This window comes from Syngnathus typhle, linkage group LG3, assembly GCF_033458585.1.
Source record: "Syngnathus typhle isolate RoL2023-S1 ecotype Sweden linkage group LG3, RoL_Styp_1.0, whole genome shotgun sequence".
In the NCBI taxonomy this organism is placed as follows: domain Eukaryota; kingdom Metazoa; phylum Chordata; class Actinopteri; order Syngnathiformes; family Syngnathidae; genus Syngnathus; species Syngnathus typhle.
This window is the reverse complement of record NC_083740.1, coordinates 4,414,190-4,435,234: the sequence shown is the minus strand read 5'-3', so window position 1 is coordinate 4,435,234 and position 21,045 is coordinate 4,414,190. Positions and strand designations below refer to the sequence as shown.

General features: G+C 44.1%; 2 protein-coding genes across 5 annotated transcripts; both read left to right on the top strand.

The window, feature by feature from the left end:
- Nucleotides 1–3,584: 3,584 nt before the first annotated feature.
- Nucleotides 3,585–16,153, top strand: myh9a (myosin, heavy chain 9a, non-muscle). Its single transcript, XM_061273460.1, has 43 exons — nucleotides 3,585–3,787; nucleotides 5,595–5,785; nucleotides 5,845–5,985; nucleotides 6,065–6,221; nucleotides 6,286–6,313; nucleotides 6,398–6,491; nucleotides 6,603–6,623; nucleotides 6,786–6,878; nucleotides 6,957–7,017; nucleotides 7,378–7,479; nucleotides 7,553–7,696; nucleotides 7,845–7,940; nucleotides 8,024–8,100; nucleotides 8,185–8,379; nucleotides 8,462–8,635; nucleotides 8,896–9,069; nucleotides 9,137–9,251; nucleotides 9,375–9,565; nucleotides 9,748–9,869; nucleotides 9,945–10,014; nucleotides 10,083–10,243; nucleotides 10,323–10,431; nucleotides 10,512–10,643; nucleotides 10,727–10,933; nucleotides 11,009–11,146; nucleotides 11,226–11,349; nucleotides 11,472–11,643; nucleotides 11,709–11,921; nucleotides 11,980–12,124; nucleotides 12,196–12,402; nucleotides 12,500–12,604; nucleotides 12,725–12,877; nucleotides 12,951–13,199; nucleotides 13,305–13,517; nucleotides 13,597–13,809; nucleotides 13,894–14,055; nucleotides 14,147–14,275; nucleotides 14,377–14,465; nucleotides 14,580–14,703; nucleotides 14,766–14,974; nucleotides 15,055–15,163; nucleotides 15,303–15,475; nucleotides 15,545–16,153. The coding sequence occupies exons 2-43, from the start codon at nucleotides 5,600–5,602 to the stop codon at nucleotides 15,651–15,653; spliced, it is 5,886 nt and encodes a 1,961-aa protein (XP_061129444.1). The 5' UTR covers nucleotides 3,585–3,787; nucleotides 5,595–5,599; the 3' UTR covers nucleotides 15,654–16,153.
- A 338-nt stretch (nucleotides 16,154–16,491) lies between these two features.
- LOC133150870 (mitochondrial glycine transporter B-like) lies at nucleotides 16,492–20,833 on the top strand. Of its 4 annotated transcripts, none has more exons than XM_061273464.1 (10): nucleotides 16,492–16,795; nucleotides 16,946–17,047; nucleotides 17,787–17,861; nucleotides 18,315–18,439; nucleotides 18,544–18,628; nucleotides 18,716–18,895; nucleotides 18,984–19,152; nucleotides 19,228–19,391; nucleotides 19,655–19,820; nucleotides 20,300–20,833. In XM_061273464.1, the coding sequence occupies exons 2-9, from the start codon at nucleotides 17,033–17,035 to the stop codon at nucleotides 19,775–19,777; spliced, it is 936 nt and encodes a 311-aa protein (XP_061129448.1). In that variant the 5' UTR covers nucleotides 16,492–16,795; nucleotides 16,946–17,032; the 3' UTR covers nucleotides 19,778–19,820; nucleotides 20,300–20,833. The 4 variants fall into 4 exon arrangements, with proteins under 4 accessions (XP_061129448.1, XP_061129447.1, XP_061129445.1 ...); XM_061273463.1 differs by having other exon boundaries at nucleotides 19,655–19,824; XM_061273461.1 differs by having other exon boundaries at nucleotides 19,655–20,833.
- The last annotated feature ends 212 nt before the right edge of the window (nucleotides 20,834–21,045 follow it).

Below are 21,045 nucleotides of genomic sequence, written 5' to 3'. Positions count from 1 at the left end.
GAGCAGATATTTTGGTGACTTTATGACTCATTGCCCCAATATGGATTATTATAAATTGTGTGTTGTTCCTTTCTTCCCGCTTCCACAAACACACCCTTGCCCTGGTTTTTGAGTTATTGTTGTGTTTTATTGATTATTTTTGTATTCCTGGTTTGATGCTGTAGTAAGTGAACCGATTGGTCAAATACGAGAGCTTTTCTTTTGTTTTCCAAAAGCTGTCATGACTGATGTTGCACTTGTAATGGGTTTTTATTATAAGTATTGTTATTTTTTGTGTCTTGCATTGCAAACTGTCACCCTTTATTTTTTTAAAGTGTCACAACCATTTTTTTTTTTTATTTATCTGTGACACGGCAAGAGCAACATTCAACAATTTATTTTCTTCACTCGTATATATTTATTATTGATGTGTGTCTTGATTTTTATCTTTTTTTATTTCAAACTTGACTTGAGAAATGAGCAGTAAAAATTATATCATTATTATAATAATATACCGAAATGTCCCAAAATACAAACATTAGACTCCTCTATTTGATTATGTTTTATTTACTATGTACCCCAACAAACAAATTGTCACCATATTTGGAATTTTGTCCAATTCCCCATTTTATTTTGATGGCTATTCCCTTCTTAAGTGTTTGAAATTCAAATTTAATTTATGTTTGGCTTTAGTTTGACTTTACCAGCTTGCACTGTAAAGAGACAAGAGTACCCCCCCCCCCCACTCTTTTTTATTTTTATTTTTTTTATTGGCACCACAAAGATGCATGTATCAAGTCTCACAGCTTTACTGCCCCTCATTGTTTTTATTTTCTTGCTGTATTTTGCCTCCCCCATATCCCTTGGTCTCATTTCAAAAAAGAATAAATGCCATTATATTGTGAATACCTCAGGATTCTTTTGACGAGAAAAACAACAATAAAACACCAAAAAATCAAATAAATAAATAAAAACATAAAAATCTGATTTGTTGTAGGTTTTTTTTTGTTTTATTCTAGCCTTCACATTGAAAAACTTTTTGACAATGCAATTATGAATTCTGTGTTATGACAGTAGTTCATTTTTAAAATTAAATTGGACACATTTTATCTTCAGGCATGTAATGTCATTTTAATATTTCCCCTATTTTCTATTTATCTACCAGGTTAAAAAAAACGCATTCGTGTTTATTGTATTGCTTTTATTTATTTTAGTTATTTATTTAAACAATAATTGTGTATGTAGGCTAATATAAAGTTATAATAACGTTTACCCAGAGAACTGGGTGTTTTAAAAACCATTTGTTGGCGTCCACGCATACTAATGGCTGCCATTCTAAACGAAACGCATTGTACTGCCTCCCTTGTCCACAAGAGGGGGCACTTTTCAAAACAACAGTAAATCACTGCAGACAAACGCCACTTCGGTATAAATTTACCACGGTGTAAATCAATTGTTGAAGTTCTTGAGGGGAAGAGGGAAGAAGTTGTATTTTTTTTTTGGAGAATGAAGTTGATACTTGCCAACTGCTTTTATCTTAGGAGACTGTAATTCTCAGGAACTTGAAGGTTACCTGCAGGACATGACTGTACATGCTCCTCACAAATGGAAGATTGCATAACACTGATTATATTACTTGTTTTCTTTTGTAGGTGTCCGGCATTGCATTGCTCCGTCTGCTTTAATGCGCTATACAAACCCAGATTATCTGCATCATTTTCGTCTTGTAACACTGCATCCACATGCCATTGTGCCGCAAAGCAGGAAATGCTATGCGAAGTGGCGCAACAACAAGAAAACTGTTGCCCTGCGGCTGCATGAAATGTACTAACAGGATGATGGCTGACACACTCCATCTGACGCTTCGACTTGCAAATGGCACCCGCCTTTAATTTTGACTACCTCCTTCAATTAAACAAAATGATTCAATTAAACTGGGAATTTTACAAATTCATAAAGTGGAGGTCAAGTTAAATTTTCAATTCAAAGTTCAAATCCAGTTTAAACACTGTTGTATTCTGGAAATATGAATTAAGCCGCAAAATTCACTCTTTTTTTTATGATGTCATAGAACATAGTCCAAAGAAAACTTTGACTTTACTTTCCCGTACCTCTTTGATGCAGAGTTACATAGTACTTAAAACAGTGCCTGTACAGCTATTATGCACACACATACAGTATGTGCATAAAAATGTGTTTGGCGTCTTCCTGTCGTGTTGCAACATGCCACCAACTCCATCTATGCGCTCTACTTCCACCTTCTTTGGCTGGTGCAGTTAATGAAAGGCTTTGAAAAGATTTCGCACCCGAGAAGCAGCAGAAAAAAAAGAACAACAATGGACCCCACCTTCTATTACTTACTCTCTATTTTAAAGCAGGTCTGGCCATATATGGTTTAGGAATTAAGGCCAAAGGTGATTGGTGGAGCGAAGATAGTCGCTTCACCTGGTTTGACATTGGTACTGAATACGAGGTGCAAGCAAAAATTCCTATGCCTTATTTTCACCTTTTTAGGTCGCTATTCACTCTTGGTGCTAAAATGCACTTATGGCAATTAGAAAAATAAAGGGGGGGGGGGTCACAACCACACATGATTTACTTAGTATAATAAAAAAATTATTAATGTACTTGTTGTAGACAAGAAATATCAGTAAAGTAATTTATTTTATTTGCACATAACTATTAGAACAAAAATATTGAGACAAGGAACGTTTTTTTCCTATAATTGTCAGTGATGTGTAAATGTGGCTCTCAAACGTTTCGCACGCCTGGATCAAAACACGCTATTAATTTCGATACAATTTGCTATGTCAATCTCTTGAGTGTGTGTTCCTCTCTAACCGATTTGTGTACATAGTTGCACGTAGCCTGCTCTAGTTGCAGGTAAGGACGAGTCTGCATTCCGACACCTCATCCCCCTTCGCCTACCTGGATCAGGGGCAGGAAATCTGCAGCGTGCGGGCCATATGCGGTCCGCAATGCAATTGGGGAAAAGCTATTAACATCTATGTAGTCAACATCTGACATAGATACGTTTATATTTGTTTATTTGAAACATTTCACATAGAAATATAACTGTGAATTTGTTGATTGGCATCAATGATTTGGGCCAACTAGTCGGACCGTTTTTGTGCGCATCAAAAGTAAGGCGATTTTACGAACAGTTCCTGAACGCAACAGCCTAAAGCGGTGGTGGTAGCAGTGAAAAAGTGACTTGCCTGTAGCTGAGAAATCCTCGATATATTTCGAGACACGAGTTATTTTATATTAATATGTTTTGGATGTTTTGAACAGTTGCTTCTTTCCTGACAGATTTGACAAAGTATAGCCTAATGCGGGCCAAGGCGTTCAAGTCACCTGCGAAAAAATAAAACGAGTTGGCCAAAACAACCCCTGATAACTTTTGAGACACTTTCAAACACATCAAATATATTCATATTATTTGTCGAGGTATATTTTTTAAACTAACAAAACAAAACAAACAACTTTCTACGTGTTATTGAGAGGTTGCGACACTACATTCTAGTTTTACGAGCAGCTCCTCAACGTTGCACAAGTGGAGAAAAGAGGGCGTTGCTTTCAAACCACCTGCTGGAAAAAAATAAAAGTGTTGCAGCTGAGTTGCGGCAGAGAGTCGGTCCTCCACGAAGCAGCAGAGCCGAGAGGATAAAGGGAGTCCACCCTTCTAACGAGCGGAACCACATCCGTCACCAGCCCAACTTTGGTTGCCTTGAACACGGACACTACAAAAACGCCGAGCCGCTGTCACTTCCAGTGCCTCCTCCTCCTCCTGTGGCTCAAAAAGCTGGTATGGCTGCGTTTTTGTTTTTTGGCCTTTTTCTTTCTTTAATCCACTTTCCCCCCCAATCGTTCTACACTTAATATTGTATAAAAAAGTGATTCTAAGTTAAACAAATAACTAAAGAAATCATAAATTGCGACGCAGGTGTTGTTCATCAGGAGACGAGGTCGATTTTTGCCCGTTAAAACTCTTAAAAGGTTTGCGCTGCAATGCTTAAACTTCCATCCCTGTACATGAAAGAGTTTGCCCTTTATTGTTTGTGATATCATTAAAAAGAAACAAAAGAGAACGTCTCATTATCAGGCAGGCAGGCCTAATCGTTATTAAACACAACTGTCAAAAGAAACAAGTCGACCTTCTGTCGCAAAATGTATGTTTGCATCTAAGGTATGTTGACACTTGTTTTCTATAGGGATAGATTTTTTTCTTTTTCTAAAAGTGTATTATTGATTTAATCAAGTAAGCAGCACACACACCCCCACTTGGGCGCGCGTGCACGCCCGTGTGCGCGCGTGCATGTGTGTGTGCCTTGAGGATACGCGTGTCCACACAAGACAATTTCCCTAAAAAATCAGCAGCAATGTTCTAACATGTGACAACCAGTTAAATAAATAGAAACACAGCTTAAATGTGCCTCTCATTCTCCTTTTGTAATGGTTTTGATATGAAGATATTGCTTAGTTTCTCTCCATGGAGACAAAACACAATAGTGATTTGTTTCAAACAAATGTTTTGATGACATTTTGACAGTCCAAGGGTTACAGATAAGACCTCCTTAGTATATCAAATCCACTGTGTGGACACTGTAAAGATCCATAACGTTGGTTGCAGTTGTCACTCCAGTAAGCTGCTGAGCTTGAGCCAAGAAGTGGAAGTTAAAGTGGAGGAGGTGCCACGTTAAGGTTCTTTTTTTTTTTTTTTTTTTTTTTCTGAGGAATTCCTGGACTTTGTGAGGCATGATTTGGCTAAAACATGGCCGCCGCCTCTTGTCCTTTGCCTCCTCCGCCTCCTCCACTGATTGTTCATGTCTGAGCAGAACTTGAACTTAGGTGGGAGACAGATGACCCCTGACCTGATCTTTTTATCCGTAGCTACCAGACACGCACAACATTTGCTCCTGATTGCTGCACACCTTATATTTGTCCATGTTCTGAAATTACACAGTGTGTTAAGTTAAACCAAAACATCAAGGTTAGGTGTGGCCCGGGAGAGCGTAATGACATTTCTCTCCTTGCCCGGGCCTGTTCCTTTCTGACATTCCTGATGACAAAGCCTCTCTCCATCCAACCTTCATCAGGATGAGGGAAAGATGTTTTTTTTTTCTTCTTTATTACCAGAGAAGATATGAGGGCAACAACTGGGAGCGGGTTAATGAGCGTTGGTCATTTGTGAAATCTTTCGACCTTGGTATTTTGTTTTACTGTTAATGTTTAAAAAAAAAAAAAAAAAAAACCACATCAGTGGCCCTCCTGCCTTTGGATAAACAGAACATGTTGAAGCACTCGGCATCAGGCCGGTGATGACATCTTCACCACAAATTTGGCAAGCCTTCAAAGGCAATGGCAGTCATCGTATTACGGCTCACTTGTCGCTTCCCGTCATTCTGCTAGTCTGTGATTGCGTTAAAAAAAAAAAAAAAAGACTCCCATAATTTTTTGTGAAAATCTGTGGTGAGGTGAAACAGGGGTTGACTTTATCTCCGATCTTATTATTGGAACCGTGTCTTGCTTTTTTATTGTTCAAATGATCCAATATAATCATAACTAGCTTGCTTTTTTTTGTTTTTTTTATGTGAAATATTTTTGCTTTTCAGCTACCATGAGTGACGCAGACAAGTACCTGTACGGGGACCGCGGCGGGATAACCGACCCGCTGGCTCAGGCCGACTGGGCCACTAAGAAGCAAGTGTGGGTCCCCTCGGAAAAACTGGGCTTCGAGGCCGGCTCCGTCAAAGAGGAGCTGGGCGACGAATGCATGGTGGAGCTCAGCGACTCGGGCAAAAAGGTAAAAGTTAAATGGAGACTCCTCTAGAAGCTTTTCTGACACACTTGGGGGAATTTCAGGTGAAGGTCAACAAGGATGACATCCAGAAGATGAACCCGCCCAAGTTTAACAAGGTGGAGGACATGGCTGAGCTCACCTGCCTCAACGAAGCGTCGGTGCTGCACAACCTCAAAGAACGCTACTATTCTGGATTAATCTATGTGAGTTTAGCCATCTCCCCTTAGCCCCGCCACGAGTGCCGTTTAATTCTGACTTTTTATATTCCTCCGCGATATCAAGACTTACTCGGGACTCTTCTGCGTGGTGGTCAACCCGTACAAATTTCTACCCATCTACTCGGAGGAAATTGTCAACATGTACAAGGGCAAGAAGAGGCACGAGATGCCGCCGCACATCTACGCCATCACTGACACGGCCTACAGGAGCATGATGCAGGGTATGCGTTTCACACACTCCATCTTGGATGTCGACAACTTCATCTTTGTTTGTCTTGTGTCCAGATCGAGAGGATCAATCCATCCTTTGCACGTAAGTCACTTTTTTTTTTTTTATCTTAGTAATATTAATGTCCAAAACCAGGGTGGATGTTTTATCCCATGCTTACTTTTCCAGTGGCGAGTCTGGAGCAGGAAAAACGGAAAATACCAAGAAGGTCATTCAGTATCTGGCTTTTGTCGCCTCATCGTTCAAGTCCAAGAAGGATCAGGTACGGTCTGCATTCATTCGTCTAAAAACTTGCATGTCCACAATCTTGAATGGTTGAATTTATTTTTAAAGTACTCCCACCCCCCACCCCCCCCTTCGCTTGTCATTGCAGGGCACCACAGTCCTGTCACATGTGAGTTAATCAATCTCCGCATGCATGTCAAGTGCTTATGCTAGCCATTATAAATACAAATAACATTGTCTTGAGGATTCTTTTTGTACTCGAGTACAGACTTGCGCCAAGGCTGTACTGGTTTTGAAAAGCCCACCTCCAATTTTTGTTTACGTGCGTCAGGGGGAGCTGGAGAAACAGCTTCTGCAGGCCAACCCCATCCTGGAGGCCTTTGGGAACGCCAAGACCGTCAAGAACGACAACTCCTCTCGATTTGTAAGGATGGCTCACATAAATTTTCTCCCGAAAATGTATTTCATTTTATTGTGTATATATGTATTTGCTTGCTTTTAGGGCAAATTTATCAGGATCAACTTCGATGTGAATGGATACATCGTTGGAGCCAACATTGAAACTTGCACCCTTTTGCCCCAAACTGCCTTTTGTAATTAAAAATAGTTACATTTATTTTAATTAATGTATTTAATTGTAAAAAAATATTTTACATTTATTTTAATTAGTGCATTTAATTGTAAAAAAAAAAAGTATTTTAATGGAAAAAAAATACTCGAAGACACCTCGTAACTGAATAGCTCGGGTAGAGAAGTCGTGCATTTTCTGCTAGGGCACTTGAATTTGAAGGTTCCTGTCTATTGTATTTAATTAAAACATATGAATGATAGTCCAGCGTTTCTTCTGGAGGACTGTATGAATGTATCTCGATTTGCAATTTGGGTATATTTTGGGTGGTTTCATCCTTGACTAAAAGTGTTACCAGACCTGCTGGAGAAGTCTCGTGCCATCAGACAAGCCAAAGAGGAGAGAAGCTTCCACATTTTCTACTACATGCTAAGTGGAGCAGGAGACAAGCTGCGCTGTGAGCACTCGGTCACCCCCAATTATGTCCGCTTAAATCACATGTAAAATTGATCTCCATGCTCTTTGTGCAGCTGAGTTGTGTCTGGAAGACTACAGCAAGTATCGCTTCCTGTCAAACGGTAACGTGACCATTCCGGGCCAGCAGGACAAGGACATGTTCTCGGAGACCATGGAGGCCTTCCAAATCATGAGCATCCCAGAAGAAGAAAGAAATGGTATGTGTGTCATTGCAAAAATGGTCACCAAAATAGTGGACCAGATGAAGTGAAGGCACCTTGTCTTGGTACTGGATTGGGCTGGAAGGTGTAAATAAATATGTAATCTATATCACGAGACCTTCCCTGTCTGTGTGTTCCTCCTCAGGCCTGTTGAAGGTGGTGTCTGCCGTGTTGCAGTTGGGAAACATGACCTTCAAAAAAGAGCGTCACTCCGACCAGGCATCCATGCCGGATGACACAGGTACATTTAAAAAAAAAAAAAAAGGGATTTAAGAAATCACCTGCTCAATATAATTAGCATTATCTGCCTTGTTCACTGCATAGCCGCACAGAAAGTGTCTCACCTGCTGGGCATCAACGTGACGGACTTCACTCGAGCCATCTTGTCCCCACGTATCAAGGTTGCTAAGTTGACATGCTAATATGTTTAAATATGACAAATGTCTGGATATTTGCAGCTACCCAAGTGTTTTGACGCTTTCTAGGTGGGCCGCGACTATGTCCAGAAGGCTCAGACCCAGGAGCAGGCTGAATTTGCCGTGGAGGCCTTGGCCAAGGCGTCATATGAAAGGATGTTCCGTTGGTTGGTCATGAGGATTAACAAAGCTCTGGACAAGACCAAGAGGCAAGGAGCCTCCTTCATCGGCATCCTCGACATTGCCGGCTTTGAGATCTTTGAGGTGAGGTGTCGGCTTGATTGACATTTGACTTTATGTCATGAATTGAGACGCTCATTGCCACGTGCGCTTCTTCTCCCTGCAGCTGAACTCCTTCGAGCAGCTGTGCATCAACTTCACCAACGAGAAGCTGCAGCAGCTCTTCAACCACACCATGTTCGTCCTTGAGCAGGAAGAGTACCAGAGGGAAGGCATCGACTGGAGCTTCATCGACTTCGGCCTGGACCTGCAGCCTTGCATCGACCTCATTGAGAAACACGTATGTGAGCCGTGACACGCTTCACACCTGTCAAGCTGCACTGACAACATGCTGACGGATGACACCTTCAAGATACTCGCGATGCGGCTGATCTGCTAACCTGTTTTCCGAGTTGGTGACATTCCGCAAATGTCTCCTTACCTGTGGACCAAATAACACTTTAAATCCATTTTTTTGTGTGTGTGTGCAAGTTTCCAATCGCATCCCACCTCACACTCAATCTTCAGCAACTCTAGTCTTAACACCCTTTAACTTTGCAGTCTGGACCTCCTGGCATCCTGTCTCTGCTGGATGAAGAGTGCTGGTTCCCCAAGGCCACAGACAAGAGCTTTGTGGAGAAGGTGGTCCAGGAGCAGGGAACGCACCCCAAGTTTCAGAAACCTAAGAAACTCAAGGATGACGTTGACTTCTGCGTCATTCACTATGCTGGGAAGGTAATTGATGCCTCCGACTGCTAAAAGTAGATGTTGGAGGGGTTTGAGATATTGCGCAATCTTACAGGTGGACTACAAAGCGGACGCGTGGCTGATGAAAAACATGGATCCTCTGAATGAGTGTGTGGCCACGTTGCTCAATCAGTCCACCGACAAGTTTACATGTGACCTGTGGAGAGATGGTGGGTGCATTTAGCATCAAGGACTTTTCTAGATATGTCGCAGTTCAAGTTCACTCCAATTCTCCCGTCATATGAAGGAAACTTCATTGCACAGTCGTGACATTCTTCTCTGTGTCGTCACAGTCGACCGTATTGTGGGCCTGGATAAAGTAGCGGGAATGTCAGACTCCATGCACGGTGCGTTCAAAAGCCGTAAAGGCATGTTCCGCACTGTGGGCCAACTCTATAAGGAGCAGCTGGGGAACCTGATGGCCACGCTCAGAAACACCAACCCCAACTTTGTCCGCTGCATCATCCCCAACCATGAGAAAAAGGTGATTTTTTTTTTCTTTTTTTTTTTCTTTTTTTTTTAATATAAAAACAGGTATAATCTGATCTTGTATTCAAGATTCCACATTGATAAAGCCAATCTTTTTTTTTTCCTTTTTTCAATCATCTTAATTCAAGTCATTTCTCCCTATTCAAACAGTACTTGTATATTTACAATTTGTTTTAGGCAGGGAAACTGGAGCCTCACCTGGTTCTGGACCAGTTAAAGTGTAATGGCGTCCTTGAGGGCATCCGTATCTGCAGACAGGGCTTCCCCAACCGTATTGTCTTCCAGGAGTTCAGACAGAGGTAAAGTACACACACTTTTGGATCTGTTGTGAAGGGAGGGGAGTGAGTAAAATAATCATTTGACCATCTTTCCAGGTACGAAATCCTCACGCCGAATGCCATCCCAAAGGGTTTTATGGATGGCAAGCAAGCCTGTGTGCTCATGGTATGAAGCACAAATCAGAAAAAAAAAAAAAAAAAGGAAGTAATGACTTAATCGAGCTTTCGTTTTAGATCAAGGCACTGGAGTTGGATCCCAACCTGTACCGCATCGGTCAGAGTAAAGTGTTCTTCAGAGCCGGCGTCCTGGCACACCTGGAGGAGGAGAGGGACATGAAGATCACTGACGTCATCATCAGTTTCCAGGCCTGGTGCCGGGGATACGTGGCACGCAAGTCAGGAAACACTCAGGAGATGGTTGGCAGATGAGATGTGTCTCCGATAAAGCTGACAGACTTTTGTTTCCAACTAAAGAGCCTTTGCCAAGAGACAGCAGCAGTTGATGGCTATGAAGGTTATCCAGAGGAACTGTGTTGCTTACCTCAAACTCAGGAACTGGCAGTGGTGGAGACTTTTTACCAAGGTATGACATGATTTATTTTGTTTTGTTTTGTTGAATATGCTGTCCCTCACATTGCCTGACTAAAATCTTTTGTGGTGAAGGTGAAGCCGCTCCTCCAAGTGACCCGGCAGGAGGAGGAGATGGTCGCCAAGGATGAGGAACTGCAGAAAGTCAAAGAGAGGCAGTTGCAGGCCCAGGAGCAGCTCCAAGAATACGAGAGGAAGCAACAGCAGGTCACTATACAAAAATCTGAAAACTGTTTACTCAGCAGAAAGCCTTGCAATCTTTGTTGTCATTCTTTTTTTTTTTATTCCAGCTGAACGCAGAGAAGCTGGCCCTCCAGGAGCAGCTCCAGGCTGAGACGGAGTTGTGCGCTGAGGCTGAGGAGATGCGAGTCCGCCTGGCTACCAAGAAGCAAGAGCTGGAGGAGATCCTTCACGACTATGAGGCTCGCCTGGAAGAAGAGGAGGACCGCGTGGGCCAGTTGCACAATGAGAGAAAAAACCTGATGCAGAACATTACCGTTAGTAATCTGGATCGCACACAAACTGTACTCAAGCTGTCGGATGTCATTTTTATTTATTTTTTGTTCTCGTAGGAACTCGAACAGCAGCTGGATGAGGAAGAAGCAGCCAGACAGAAGCTCCAGATAGAGAAGGTCACCGCAGATGCCAAAATAAAAAAAATCGAGGAGGACATGATGGTGCTGGATGACCAGAATAACAAGCTCAACAAGGTCAGAAGCCGCCCCACAGCACTTCTCTCCGCTCGCCATGGCTGCCACCGTGTGCCAAAATGGACTTTTTCAACTTTAGGAGAAGAAACTTTTGGACGAGAGGATCTCTGAGATTACAACCAACTTGGCCGAGGAGGAGGAGAAGTCTAAAAGCTTGCAGAAACTGAAGAATAAACATGAGGCCATGATTACAGATTTGGAGGGCGAGTATTTTTGTTGCTGTCTAATCTTTTTTAGCAAAGTGTAAATTATACTAATAATGACAATTATTAATTGAAGCCAGTGTAATTTCATCCCGTCGTCCTGCACGTGTCCGAATTTTCAGATCGTCTAAGAAAGGAGGAGAAACAGCGTCAGGAGCTGGAGAAGAACCGCCGCAAACTCGAGGGCGACTCAACAGACCTCGGTGACCAGATTTCCGAACTCCAGGCCCGCATCGTTGAACTGGAAGCTCAGCTGGCCAAGAAAGAGGAGGAGCTCCTGGCTGCACTGGCAAAGTTGGTGTCGTTTTCACCTGCGTCCTTTTTAGTCTATCTCCACGCTCACCCACTGTTGACCGCAGGATCGAGGAGGAGGCCGCAGCCAAGAACACAGCCCAGAAGAAGATCCGGGAGCTAGAGGCTCAGATCTCCGAGCTGCAGGAGGATCTGGAGTTGGAGAGAAACGCTCGCAACAAAGCTGAGAAGCTTCGTAGGGATCTTGGAGAGGAGCTGGAAGCTCTCAAGACTGAGTTGGAGGACACTTTGGACTCGACTGCTGCGCAACAGGAGCTGAGGTAACGTGCTAGCTCGGTCCATTTCATGGACGTAGAATCTCATTCTCTGTCCTTGCAGGTCCAAACGCGAGACGGAGGTTGCCCATCTCAAGAAAACTCTGGAGGACGAGGCCAAGGCCCACGAGCAGCTAATGGCCGACATGAGACAAAAACACAACCAGGCCTTTGACGAGCTTAATGATCAGCTGGAACAGGCCAAGCGGGTATTGAGCGTTGTCTTGCTTGCTTACATACGACACCATGAAGGTGTTGAGCCTTGGCCGTGTGCACGCAGAACAAGATGTCGGTGGAGAAATCCAAGCAGGCCCTGGAGAGCGAATGGAACGAGGTGCAGATCGAACTCAAGACACTGACGCAAGGCAAATCCGACTCTGAGCACCGCCGCAAGAAGGCAGAGTCTCAAGTTCAGGAGCTTCAGGTCAAATTTGGAGAGAGCGAACGGCAGAGGCAGGAGATGGCCGACAAGATGGCCAAAATGCAGGTTCGTTGAAAACGCGTTGAAAGCGAAAGCAATCCCCCCCCCCCCCCCCCCCACCCACGAAGACTCGATTTCACACTGTTGCTGTCTACGCGTTTAGTCTGAACTGGATAATGTCAACGGCCTTCTGAGTGAAGCTGAAGGCCAAAACATCAAGATCAGCAAGGACCTTTCTTCAGTGCAGTCTCAGCTGCAGGATACGCAGGTACTCAATGTTTTGGAATCGCTAGCCAGTTCAGAAAAAGTGTTTTTTAAAAAAAGAAATTCAGAGATTCTCCCAAGAATGTTTCCTAATGTGTTTTATTTTCCCCCTCTTGAATTGCAGGAGCTGCTCGAAGAAGAGACTCGTCAGAAGCTGAACATCTCCACTCGCTTGCGGCAGCAGGAGGATGAACAGAACAATCTGCGGGAGATGCTGGATGAAGAGGAGGAGAGCAAGAGGAACGTGGACAAGCAAATTGCCTCGCTTCAAACCCAGGTTAGCTTTATTTTGTTCTTCTCGCTGTCTCGTCCCCCGGCCGTGTTTCATTCTTGACCTTGGCGCTCCTCAGCTGGCTGACATGAAGAAGAAGATGGAACAGGAGGCGGTCAACCTGGAAGGCGCGGAGGAGGCTCGCAAGCGCGTCCAACGCGACGCCGAATCGTTGCAGCAGCGGCTGGAAGAGAAGACGGCCGCCTACGACAAATTGGAGAAGACCAAAACCCGTTTGCAGCAGGAGCTGGATGACCTCCTGGTGGACCAGGACAACCTGAGGCAGATGGCCTCCAGCCTAGACAGGAAACAGAAGAAGTTTGACCAGGTATCGCAAACACTTGCAATAAACCAAAGGTTGATTGAGCAAGAATGAGATGTTGGAAATTGTTGCGTGTTGGACAAAACCCATAATTGGTCGCTCTCTGCTTAGATGCTGGCTGAGGAGAAGACCATCTCCACTCGGTACGCTGAGGAGCGTGACAAGGCTGAAGCCGACGCCAGGGAGAAGGACACCCGGGCGCTGATGCTGGCCCGCGAGCTTGAGACCATGACGGACATGAAAGACGAGGTGGATCGGACCAACAAACTGCTCAAAGCAGAGATGGACGACTTGGTTTCCTCCAAGGATGACGTGGGAAAGAGCGTAAGAGAAAACACAACAGAGATGTTGGAGAAGAAAGTCTTGTTCCATCGTTCACTTCCACATCCATTGTCTTCTGCAGGTTCATGAGCTGGAGCGCTCCAAGCGTGCCATGGAGCAACAACTGGAGGAGATGAAGGTTCAGCTGGAGGAGCTGGAGGATGAGCTGCAGGCCACCGAGGATGCCAAACTGCGTCTGGAGGTCAACATGCAGGCCATGAAGACCCAGTTTGAGCGAGACCTGCAGGGCAGAGATGAACAGGGCGAGGACAGGAGGAAGCAGCTGGTCAAACAGGTGAGGAACATTTACGAACAAGAACAACTTCATTGTGGGTTGAAATCATTAGACCTTCTACATTTTTGTTTTATTTTTTTTCAGGTTTGTGCCATGGAAGTGGAGCTGGAGGATGAGCGCAAGCAGCGCTCTCAGGCTCTGTCCGCCAAGAAGAAGTTGGAGCTGGACTTGGGAGAGCTTGAAGCCCAGATCGATCTCGCAAACAAGGGCCGGGATGAGGCCATCAAACAGCTCAAGAGGCTGCAGGTAAAACATTTTTTTTTTTTAAAAAGATATGATTTCAAAGTTCTGCCACAGGTGTTTCATGGCCTGATGAGGTTCTCGTCCCATGCAAAAGATCCAAATGAAAGAGCAAGTCAGGGAACTCGAAGACCTGCGCATGTCCCGCGATGAAGCAGTCAACGCAGCCAAAGAGACGGAGAAGAAGCTGAAGGTCTTGGAGGCAGATGCCCTGCACTTTCAGGAGGTAGCAAAAGTTTTTTTTATATGGTATTTTTTGTAGCAACACACACACACACTTTGATCAGTTACTTAATTGCGTAACTGGATGTCGTCTGCTTCCCGCAGGATCTCGCCACCGCTGAGAGACTCAAGAGACAAATCCAGGCAGAGAGAGATGAGTTACAGGATGAGATTAACAACGGCAATACTAAAAAGTAGGATGTAAAAAAAAAAAAAAAGGCAATGCATTAGCTACACATGCTCGAGTTGGACCAGGTGTAATTTTGCAACCCTATTCGACTCTCGCCCTTCAATTTATTATGATTCAGCTCTCTGCTGACTGAAGAGAAGAGGAGGCTGGAGGCTCGCATGACTCAGTTGGAGGAAGATTTGGAGGAGGAGCAACTCAACACAGAGATGGTCAACGAGCGCCTGAAGAGAACCACGCTGCAGGTATGATTTTTATTTTTGTCTTTGAAAGTACAAGTGCCAAACGTATGCACGCCGCTTTTTAGATGGACCAGCTGACCACAGAGCTGAGTGCCGAGCACAGCAGCGTCCAGCGGCTGGAGGGCGCTCGTTCGCAGCTGGATCGCCAGAACAAAGAGTTGAAGCTGAAGCTGCAGGAGCTTGAGAACACCATTAAGTCCAAGTACAAGTCCTCCATCGCTTCCCTGGAGGCCAAGATCGCCCAACTGGAGGAGCAGCTTGACATTGAGTCCAAGTCAGTCTAGTCGAGGAAAGAAAAACTCCTGTTTCATAAATGTCCCACATTCAAGTTTTTATTTTTTTATTTTAATTCAGAGAGCGTCAACAAGCGTCCCGATTGGTCAGGAGGACGGAGAAGAAACTGAAGGAGGTCATGTTGCAGGTTGACGACGAGCATCGCACAGCGGAGCAGTACAAGGACCAGGTGAACCTCTCAAATCTTGTAGCTTGCCACCAGAGGGCACTGTTGTTACTTTCCAATTCGAATTGCACATAACCAAGGGCTTCTAATGTTGCGTTGTAACGTTACAGCGACGTTTTGTTTCTGCAAACTGTCTCTGCAGGCCGACAAGACCAACATCCGCATGCGTCAGTTGAAGCGGCAGTTGGAGGAGGCCGAGGAAGAGGTGACGAGATCCAACGCCTACCGCAGGAAGCTGCAGAGGGAGCTGGAAGACGCCACCGAGTCGGCAGATGCGATGAATCGCGAAGTCAGCACTCTAAAGAGCAAGCTCAGGTAAGTGTGCACGACAACAATTAGCTAAATCACGATTTTACCGACCCATGTTTATGTTTTTTTGCCAAGGCGCGGAGACATGCATTTCAACATCCGCCGCACCATAGCTCGCACGGGATTGGATAGTGACGAGGAGTTGGAAATGTCCAATGAGGTGCCCGAGCAGGCGGCTGAGTGAGTGCTGGCAGAAGCAGAGGAAAATATTATGATTACAGTTCTAGTGAAAAGATAGCTGAAACCAAAGCCCTGCCAATCTCCAAGTATACGACGTTCCATTCCTTCATTATTATTATGCCTTATTGAGCTTTTGCAGCTATATTGATACATGGCCAAATGTTCATCTCAGCGACTGAATCTTTTTTCAATTCAGGGCTTGATTGTGTATCATTCTGTTTTTGAAAGGCGCACAGTTCTGTGTTTTTTTTTTTTTGCACACAAATATTGGTGCTGGGGCTTCATGTTGGACATCAGAATAAGTGTACTTTCCCTTTAAGGTGTTACCTCAACTCGACTGGTGGTGGGTTTACCATATAACAGCAATAGACCTATCACTAGATGTAGAGTTAAGCACAAATTCTAATAGTTGGCCCAAAAGAGCACATTGTCATGTTTTTCTGGATGTTTCTACCTTTTATAAAATGCCTTAATACAATGAATAAATGGATATCTATGATAAAAGCATCTGTGTGTTTTTGAGTGTTGGTCAAGAAACGAGCTGTTGTAAATTTAAAATCTGCTCAATCAGACAACAATCAGAAATTCAAAGGATCATTAGGATTAGGAACTTCTGTATATGATTAAATTGCACAAAGGAACTTTAGGATTAGGAACTTCTGTATATGATTAAATTGCACAATCAGTATAAAAAAACTACAATACCATGAATATGAAAAAATTACACGACAATCAACCATGACATAAATGTAAAATTACGAAGTTCAACGGCACGTTGTGGTTGAACTTTTATTTTGAAAACTCACATTAAATGATCTTTTATTTTGAAGTGCAGAGAACTACACACCTTAAAGGCGGAAGCGCGTGTACATAATTAGATAGTCTCGCTACCGCTGTCAACTAGCTACTTGAAGACAAGAACTTTTGGCGACTTTATATTTAAAATAAAACCTTAACTTCGTCCCACAGTTAGATGTAGCATGTGGCTAAACTTGTAAAAGTCGTCGTAGGTTGAACTGACACCAGACTTGGAAGTTGTCTTAGCGCTCGAATGTGATCGTCCATGTGTACGTCCCTAAACAACATGGCGTTTTTTAAAATATTTGGGGTGAACGCCGTCTTTGTGGCTCCCTAACGCTGCTGGAGGTAAGTGCTAGTTATTTTAACTTAATTCGCCTGACCACGGCACTAGCTTGTCCTTCACCTTCCCGCACCGGCTACTAGCATTAGCCGGTGCTAGCTCGCTACCGGCGACCCCCGTCCGTTCATGGTTGCGTTGTTTCCCCCCGTTCTCAGTGACATCTGACCCTAAGCGCCTTCAAAACGGGTGGGGTCAGCGAGAAAGATCCTTCCGGCTCAGCCTCCAGCTCGAGCGGCGTGAGGATGGAGTTCGCTGCGGTGAGTGCGCTGCTACTCGCGGGGTTTTAGCGAGCAATATCCCCCGCGAATGGAGAAGAAAGTCAATTTCAAATATCGGCAAGGGTTGACTGCACACACACGATCACACAGTCCGGTTCACTTTTAATCAGGAGGAAACCTGAGTCGATATAAAGTTAGAGCCTCTTTAAAATAAGCTTCTGTGGTTTAGGGACACTTTGGAATCGTTTGTTCAGGGCCCAAGTGTGTTATAAACACAATTAAAGGGAATTGGCAGTGGCAAGATGGATATTATGGCTGCTATTGTTTTTTTTATTATTAAAATGCTTTTTTATGTGGCCTAAAAACAACCAATACAGTAAAAAGAAAATCTGTATTTTTGTAGCCTAAAACTGCCCAGTCCAGTAGAAAATTAATTAATGAAGGCATATTTGTGCTTGGAATGGCGCCACACATACATTTTAAGTCCACGCAACACACAGTGCAGCATGCCATGACTCATGCCATTTGACAAAGATGTGGCGTAGCAGCAGGGGGCTGGGCAGATGTGCAAGTGTGTCTCCACGAGATAAAGATAGAAGCCCGTGGAAAGCGTCTCCCGGATTATAAACCTCCGCTTTAGCGGCCAAACTAGCGGAGGGCGGACGATGAGCCCCAGCCTTAGAAGAGCCATTTTATTGTGAGGCTTTCCTGCGTCTGTGGTAGCCAGCGATGCTTCATGCGCTGACATGCACTTTGCGCCGGCGCCGTCACTTGATAGGGTGAGGTGAACCAGGCCAACATGCAGGAAAAACACCAACCTTCCAGCCCAGGGCCAAGCAGCTTGGGGGGGAAGGTAGGATGCAGAAGACATTTTCGTCTCCTCATCGAATGCTGTTGAAGATCTCAATTCTCTGAATTTGTGTGTTGTCTTTTAGTCATTGTGCAGCGCATACTGTTTATTGTCTATCTGTGCGTGTGTTTATGCATTCTTGTCTCTCTGGTTATGTGCAGCACAACCTTGTAATCATGCTTGTGTGTGTGTTTGTGTGTGTTCATGCATATGTGGATGTTCTTGTCTTTCCATCTGAGCAGTACGCTTGTCCCTCTTGTCAACGGCGTTTAGTCAACAGGACTAAACCAAACAGGGCCGTGACTCACTCACTCAAATTTATTTGCACAGATTTAATTAGGTCGGCAAATTCTCGTGGCGTCGCAATACTGTTGTCATCATCTGTCTTTTTTTTTTCCCCCCCTGCCTCTGTGTGTCCCTCTTTTCCTCTCTCCATCCGTCCTTTTGCATCCTCAGGCTCATCCCGCACTCAAAGCCTTCATGTGTGGCTCCCTCAGCGGCACATGCTCCACTCTGCTCTTCCAGCCTTTGGACCTGGTGAAGACTCGGCTGCAGACCTTGCAGCACAACGCCAAGCCAGGGTGTGTTTGTTAGCTGGCAAGGACACGCACGCTCGTCACCAAGGACACACGCTCATCATGTCGATGTAGATGAGCTGATGTGCTCTTTGTATTCCATCTTGCAGTTCACCAAAAGTGGGGATGTTGAGTGTTTTTATCAGCGTGATAAGGACAGAAAATGTCTTCAGTCTGTGGAAAGGAGTGTCCCCCGTGAGTAACGAAATGAAGTCGTTTGTCACCGAACTTGGTCCAACAACAACAACAAAATTCATGATTTCGTCAATTTCTCCCTGGCAGTCTTTTGTCCGTTGCATCCCCGGTGTGGGCATCTACTTCAGCACCTTCTACTCCCTCAAGCAGCACTTCGTCCTGGAGCGGGCGCCCAACGCCGGCGAGGCCGTGCTGCTGGGCGCCGGCGCCCGAGCGGTGGCCGGCGTCTGCATGCTGCCGTTCACCGTCATCAAAACGCGCTTTGAGGTAAAAAAAGCGAAACGCCAAAAGGATTAAGTAGCTAATATTCCACAAAAAAAAAAAAAAAATCATGAACTATGGCTTTTTGACCCAGAGTGGCTTTTATAACTATGTGAGCGTGGCCGGGGCTCTGAGGAGCATGTATCAGACGGAAGGAGTGAGAGCGTTGTTCTCCGGGCTCACCGCCACGTTGCTACGCGACGCCCCCTTCTCCGGGATCTACGTCATGTTCTACAGCCAGACCAAGAAGACGTTGCCTCCAGGTCTGCACCAAAGAACCTCCTAAGAAAATGCCATCACGTCTCTAATGTTGTTGTTTTTTAAATGGGGATTATTAGAGGTGACGTCGTCAGTCTACATGCCCCTGGTCAACTTCAGCTGCGGTGTGGTAGCGGGTGTCATGGCGTCGCTAGCCACGCAGCCAGCAGATGTGGTGAAGACGCACATTCAAGTCAGCCCGTCGCACTGGAGCACAGCCGACGCTATTCGCTACATCTACAATGTTGGTGTTATGCCGGCCTTCATTGTTCTTTTTAACATATTTAAAATATTTCTATTTTTCCTCTTTGAATGCTTATCCATAATTTCCATAGTGGGGGCTTTTCAGTTTATGTGGAGTAGATGTAAATAACTGATGGATGCCTCAACACCACCTAGTGGCAGAAAGCTAAATTGTAACTGAGCATCTTCTAGCAACAGCTCTGCTGTGCCAACTTGATAATATTCACAAAATGTCTGACACGCCATTTTCTGTTGTTTTGTCAGAAACACGGCCTCGGCGGCTTTTTCCGCGGTGCCGTACCTCGGTCCCTCCGCCGCACTCTGATGGCCGCCATGGCCTGGACTGTCTACGAACAGCTGATGGCTCGGATGGGCCTCAAGTCGTGAAGACGACGGCTAGGCATTCTAAAATGTGTGGGAGCAAAAGAGTGTGAGTGAGTGTGTTTTTCCATTCTAAATTATTAGAACTATTTTGTGAAAATGTAATTACGATGTGTGCGTGTGAGATTTCGAACCGAGCGAAGTAGCAACACGGACAGGTTGAGCTGCACTGATTTTTGTCCTATTTCTTGCATACGATCATGCAGGGTTTCTTACTCGCCCATAAAGCTCCACCAATAAGAAAATGGGTTTTGTTTTAGGCTCAGACAATCACAAGTACTCACACACGTGCAAAGAAACTGGCTTATCGCTGTACTGCTCAAATCTCTGCTTGATTAAAGGGTGACTAAAACTAATATTTAGTCAAATATTTGCTATATTTGACTAGTCATCCTGAAATTTGCTCACTTCTTTTTAAAAGTACAGAGCAGATTTCTTTTTTATTTTATTTTAGCTGTTCAGTATTATCTAAACATTGTTTCATGAACTAAGAAGTTAATTTAAGAATTCATGTTTTGTTCCCTCTAGGTTGAAATAGATGACTGGGGTAAAGAAAAAAAACAATTTTATTGTTCACACATGGACATCCGGTAACGTCTTTGCTAACAGCAACTTAGTGCCGTAGTAGGCTTCATCCAAAATAAACAAATAAAAAAAAAACACATCCGTAACCACTATTTGCAAAAACTCTCTAACTTTAAAAAAAACATGTTTTAATCCTTCTGAAGAGGATCATAAACAAACTTGTAGCCTGGTTAGAAACAACTGAATGCACTTTGGTGTAGATATTTTTTTGGAAAGGTGATATTTTGGTATTTTGACGTGTCCAACACTGCCATAAATGTGTGTTGATGTTACATGTTTCATTGTTTCTACCGTTACTGATTATAAAATCCTCTGGTAGCTACACGGAGGCTGACAAAAGTGTCTTAAGTTTTTTTTGTCTTGCACTCTGCACTCCAATCTGTGTGGTAAATATTTGATCATTATTGTATATATCTGTGCAGTGCTGCCTCGGACATTGTCAGTTTTTATTGTCAATAAATATACCTTTTCACCAAATGTATTCAAAGCATTTTAATTCATGTAAAAATGCCCCTTGATGACACCTAGTGTTTCATCCCTTTATCGTTTCATATTGTTTCAGAAACATTCTACATGCCAACCTGACAAATCTGGGATCTATGACCCAACATTTGCATAAATTCCTCGTTAAGAAACTGTCAGCCTGAATTTACCTGACAGCTAGCGGTGATTGCACATGCACACAAATT

Excerpts from the sequence above, each read along its gene's own strand:
- LOC133150870 (XM_061273464.1), top strand. Across the intron at positions 17,862-18,314 it reads CAAGCAGCTTGGGGGGGAAG|GCTCATCCCGCACTCAAAGC; the intron begins GTAGGATGCAGA and ends TTGCATCCTCAG. Across the intron at positions 19,392-19,654 it reads CTATTCGCTACATCTACAAT|AAACACGGCCTCGGCGGCTT; the intron begins GTTGGTGTTATG and ends TTGTTTTGTCAG.
- myh9a (XM_061273460.1), top strand. The coding sequence starts at position 5,600 with ATGAGTGACGCAGACAAGTACCTGTACGGGGACCGCGGCGGGATAACC. Across the intron at positions 14,056-14,146 it reads AACAGCTCAAGAGGCTGCAG|ATCCAAATGAAAGAGCAAGT; the intron begins GTAAAACATTTT and ends CCCATGCAAAAG. Across the intron at positions 15,164-15,302 it reads CGGAGCAGTACAAGGACCAG|GCCGACAAGACCAACATCCG; the intron begins GTGAACCTCTCA and ends CTGTCTCTGCAG.